We start from the raw sequence: 4741 nt of genomic DNA on the forward strand, positions 1-4741 counted from the left end.
TTTTTTTTTCAAATTGATATTAAAAGTATGGGACTCCTACTTGTAGAGATGTTAAGCCATTTTTAAATTGCTTTAAAAACTGTTATTTCAACAAGCTGGTATGAGTCATGTTTAAATTGTTATCAATATTGGTTTTTTATATTGTAATAATCCACATATGAACCAATGTAGGTTTTTGAGGCACCATGAGAACCAGGGCCAAGATTCTGTTGGTGTAACCCCAAAATTTTAGTTGACCAAGTATATTACTATTTGCAATACTTGGTGACCAATGTGTGCATCAATCAACAAAGAGTGCTTCATGATCCAAATTCATGGCTTGATGCCCCTATGCAGACACCCCCATTCATCTCCTTCATCACCACTGTTTTCTAGCGAAATCCCACAACAAAACTTGTTTCTTCTCAAATTCACGAGGGAGGAGCCCTGAGACTCTGCAAATTCATCTCCATCTCTCGAACTCTATGGCTGATCGCGCCGATCCTTCTCCTTTGGTTGCACCTTCTCTGATCACTGAACCGACCGAGATCGACTTAGAAGCCGGTCCCGGGGAACAAATTCAGTGCCGAATTTGTCTCGAAACCGATGGTAGGTCGTATTTGATTTCTTGCTTATAATTCATTTCTAGGTTTTGGTTAATTTTCGGGTTTTTGATAATTCTCAGTCTTCATCTGTTCTCTTTGCTTTCATAGCTCGAAAGAGGCAAAGTTATGCTTCAGATTGACGCATCCTTTACACACAATTGAGTTTTCCTTAGTAGTATCGGCCAATGAGACTAAATAAATTAGGCGATTCCTCTTTTACATTTCACTGTTACGATGTTAGGGTTCGCATTCGTAAGGCATTGTATTAGGCACTTGAAACGAATGAGATTATATTGGATTTTAGCAACTCGGAGTGCTTCTTTACATATGTCAATTTACTCATCGTCATTCTTCTTCAGATAAACATGATACGTTGTAATGCTTTATACTTTCAACTTCATTTGTTATAGAGGGTCATTTAGAAACTTCGATCCCACAACTGCTTATCCGATTTGATAATCCTTTTGGTAATCTTTATCTTCCAATTTTTTGTATCAGGCAGAGATTTCATTGCACCTTGCAAGTGCAGAGGGACATCAAAGTACGTTCATCGGGAGTGCCTTGATCATTGGCGTGCTGTGAGAGTAAACTTTCCATCTTTGATCTCTTTTTCTTTAACTTTACTAAAACCGATTTCCAATCATATTCCCACCTTTAAGCTTTGATCCATTTCCAATTTCCTACAGGAAGGGTTTGCATTTGCTCATTGCACAACATGCAAGGCTCCATATCATTTAAGAGTCCACGTTCTTGCTGACAGAAAATGGAGAACCATGAAGTTCCGTTTCTTTGTTACCAGAGACATTTTGTTCATCTTTCTTTCTGTACAGCTCGTAAGTCACATCCTTTCTATTTCCAAATTCTTTCTTATAATAAACATCATGTTATTCCATCATCTCATTCGTTTTTTTCAGGTGATTTCTTTATTGGCATATTTGGTGTATCTTATCGATGGACACCATAAGTTTTGGCTTCGCCTTGTCTGGGGTTTCGATAGTGAAACCAGCTTCTACTACATATGTGGTAAACTTTCATAAACCCCCCCTCAACTTTCAGAATATGACACCAACGTCCCATCTTATTCCTATTTTTTTCTTCAGGTGCGTTGTTATTTTTCGCACTGCTTGGTCTATCGGGATGTTTTATAACATGTTATGATCGAAGAGTCCGTAATGATCTTGCTCAGCCTTGTAGAGAATTATGTCTTTGTTGCTGTCAACCAGGGTAAATAAATCATTTTTCAAATTTTTATTTTTTTTATTATTAATGGTTTTTTTTTTTTTTTTGTTGGAAAAGAGTTTGTGCAGATTGTCATCTACCTGGGACACTGTGTATGTGGACGGATTGTACAACGTGCTTTGAGAGTTGTGCAAGTGCAGCTGGTGAATGTGGTTGTTTAGGGGGTGCAGGTGAAGCTGGATTGCCGTTAATATTTATAATGGCGTTAGTGGTGCTTGGACTTTTTACTGTGATTGGAATATTCTACAGTGTGCTTGTGGCTACAATGGTGGGACAAAGGATTTGGCAAAGACATTATCATATTTTAGCTAAAAGAATGCTAACAAAGGTAAAATAAAAACCCTTTGATGTGTTTATTGTTGAGTCTGGTTAGGTTAGATTCAGACTGTTTGATATCACACTGACTTGGTCTTGTCCTGTTTTGTACAGGAATATGTGGTGGAGGATGTGGACGGTGAAATGACAGGAAATGATTGGTCTCCGCCGCCTTTGCCGCCGGAGCACGTCCAGCAGCTGAAGACTCTTGGCCTTCTTTGACTATAATGGGTTATTGAATCTTGACTTGATGATGATAGATATTATTGATGAAAAAAGGAGTGGATTATAATTTTGAGTGAGTGAATGTAATGGTTTCATATTTGAGTTCTTTTTTTTTTTTTTGCTTAATTTAGTGCAACATATATACAACTTGCAAGTTATAATGCATGGGATACATGTTCTTATATAGTTTGATGGTTTTTCGTGTAGAGATTGTAATGTTAGAGAGTAGTAGGGAATTATAAATTTGGATTTATAAAAGTTTAATACGAAGCAACTTAAATATGTAAATTTGTGAAAATTGGAATTTATTGTAGTAGCTTTTCAATAAGATCTGGCTGTTTTAATAAAACGTTGAGTTGCAACTTGCAACTTGTAAACATAAGGAAAAATAAAGTTATTGTTTTACGAAAAAAGCGTTAACAAATGATAAAAAGAAAATTTGCTTTGCTTTTATGTTAATTTAGTGACTTGTTGTCATGGGAAATAATATTTTTATTGATTATGTTTATTGATTCATCCCGTCTGTTGAGGTTTTTCTATTCAAACAGTAAATGAAACTATGGTGGTGTTTGGATTTACTTATTTAAAAAATAAAAAAAATAAAAAAATAAAAAACTTATGTTTATGCTCTTTTTTTAATATTTTTTTATAGATTTGGTTATTAGTTTATATGGTACAAAAATAGAGTTTCATAAATAGTTTTACGATTGGATTATTACTAGAACCCTCAACCAAAGGCTAATGACACCTTTTTTTTTTTTTAAATAGAAATTAATAACATTTTAAATTTTAAAATAGTAATAGACTAATAGTAAATATCGAACAAAACAGGATTTTTAGTTATTACTAATTTACATAACAATGTTTTAAGATTTTTACTATTTTTACCGATGATACATGCATAAATTGTCAGATGTTTAGCAACCACTTGAAACATGATTGTATAACTTCATTGTAAAAAACATTTAATTATAAAAAAATGTTAAAAGGGTAAAACACAATCTATTTTTATATTTGTTCTATATCTAACTTTTATCTATCATTTCTCTTCTATCTTTCCAACCCACAACACATCAAAAACTTATCATTCTCAACCGATTCAACCCACTAAATTAAAAAGATACAAAACTACATAGGATACAATATACAAGAGAAAATAAAATACAAAACTCATCTTTCTCTTCTATCCTTTCTCTGTCTGCCCTAATTATTAAAGTGTCAGATTTTCTAAAATTATCTTAAGCTTATCCATAATATATATTGTTGATTGAGTTATTTTATTTAGGCGTGTCACACACTCGATGTGTATCTTCATCTAACTTTCGGGGAACGCGAAATATCCTTTTCATAGTCATATAAGTGTACATTTAGCCCATGATTGTATAAATGCTCCTTTACATTCCCGGCTGATACACAAAACCAAATTTTTTTTGGCAGCATTTGTGACATTTGCCTAACTAATTTTTAGACATGCCTAACTGGCCCATCTTTTGAAGGGTATAATGGACCACTAAAACCAATCTAAGGAAAACAACAAAAAACAAACTCTTTCGTGACTCTTTTTTTTTTTTTTTTTTTTTTTTTTAAATTGAATATTGATTAATTTCATCACCGAATCATTTATTCGCTTTTACACGTGAAAATCGATGTCTTTTAGATCTAAAACTTTAGAATAAACATGTGTTTGGGTTTAGTTGTTTAGTTTTATTGAATTCATTCTAAGGGAGGAGGGTATCATAGAAAGTTTATGGGAGGTAGGGAAGGTACCTTCAAAGAATGATACCTTACTTGATGAGTTACCGTTTGTGGGTTGGTTATATACACGGCTTCACTAACGTGATTCTTTCATTTTCAACTCTTGCATAAATCATTTGTACATTATGCATAAAATTTGTGCCAAAATAATTTTGTATGTTTTTTTATTAGTTTCTAAATAAATTTGTATATTTTTAGCTTATGTAAATGAGTTTTGTATGAGTTTTATTAATTTGTGTTTATTTTAAGGGTTTAAGTTATTTTTGGTCACTTAACTTTTGATTTTGTGTTCATTTTGTCACTTAACTTTTTTTAAGTTTTAAAATATCATCAAACTTTTGACTTCGTGCTCATTTAGTCACTTAACTTTTGGTTTGGTCACCAGTGGCGGAGTCATCACTTAACTTTTTTTAAGTTTTAAAATATCATCAAACTTTTGACTTCGTGCTCATTTAGTCACTTAACTTTTGGTTTGGTCACGAGTGGCGGAGTCAGGATCAAAGTAAAGGGGTATCCCAATTTTTTTAGGGTAGCCCAATTTTTTTCCCGGGGTGCTTGGGTTTTCCCAGTTCGGTTTCGGTTTTAAACCGAAATCTTAATCAAATCCTTAGCTAACATCAAGT

The 4741-nt window shown here is 33.2% G+C and overlaps 1 protein-coding gene across 1 annotated transcript; it reads left to right on the plus strand.

Moving 5' to 3' along the window:
* The first annotated feature begins 207 nt into the window (after positions 1 to 207).
* Positions 208 to 2645, plus strand: LOC145031600 (RING/FYVE/PHD zinc finger superfamily protein). The gene is made up of 7 exons (XM_078980194.1): positions 208 to 588; positions 1083 to 1168; positions 1271 to 1417; positions 1499 to 1607; positions 1685 to 1808; positions 1881 to 2151; positions 2253 to 2645. Exons 1-7 carry the CDS (start codon positions 465 to 467, stop codon positions 2358 to 2360), a joined length of 969 nt encoding a protein of 322 aa, XP_078836320.1. The 5' UTR covers positions 208 to 464; the 3' UTR covers positions 2361 to 2645.
* Positions 2646 to 4741: the final 2096 nt, after the last annotated feature.

This window comes from Lactuca saligna, chromosome 2, assembly GCF_052625555.1.
Source record: "Lactuca saligna cultivar CGN05327 chromosome 2, ASM5262555v1, whole genome shotgun sequence".
NCBI classification, from domain to species: Eukaryota; Viridiplantae; Streptophyta; class Magnoliopsida; order Asterales; family Asteraceae; genus Lactuca; species Lactuca saligna.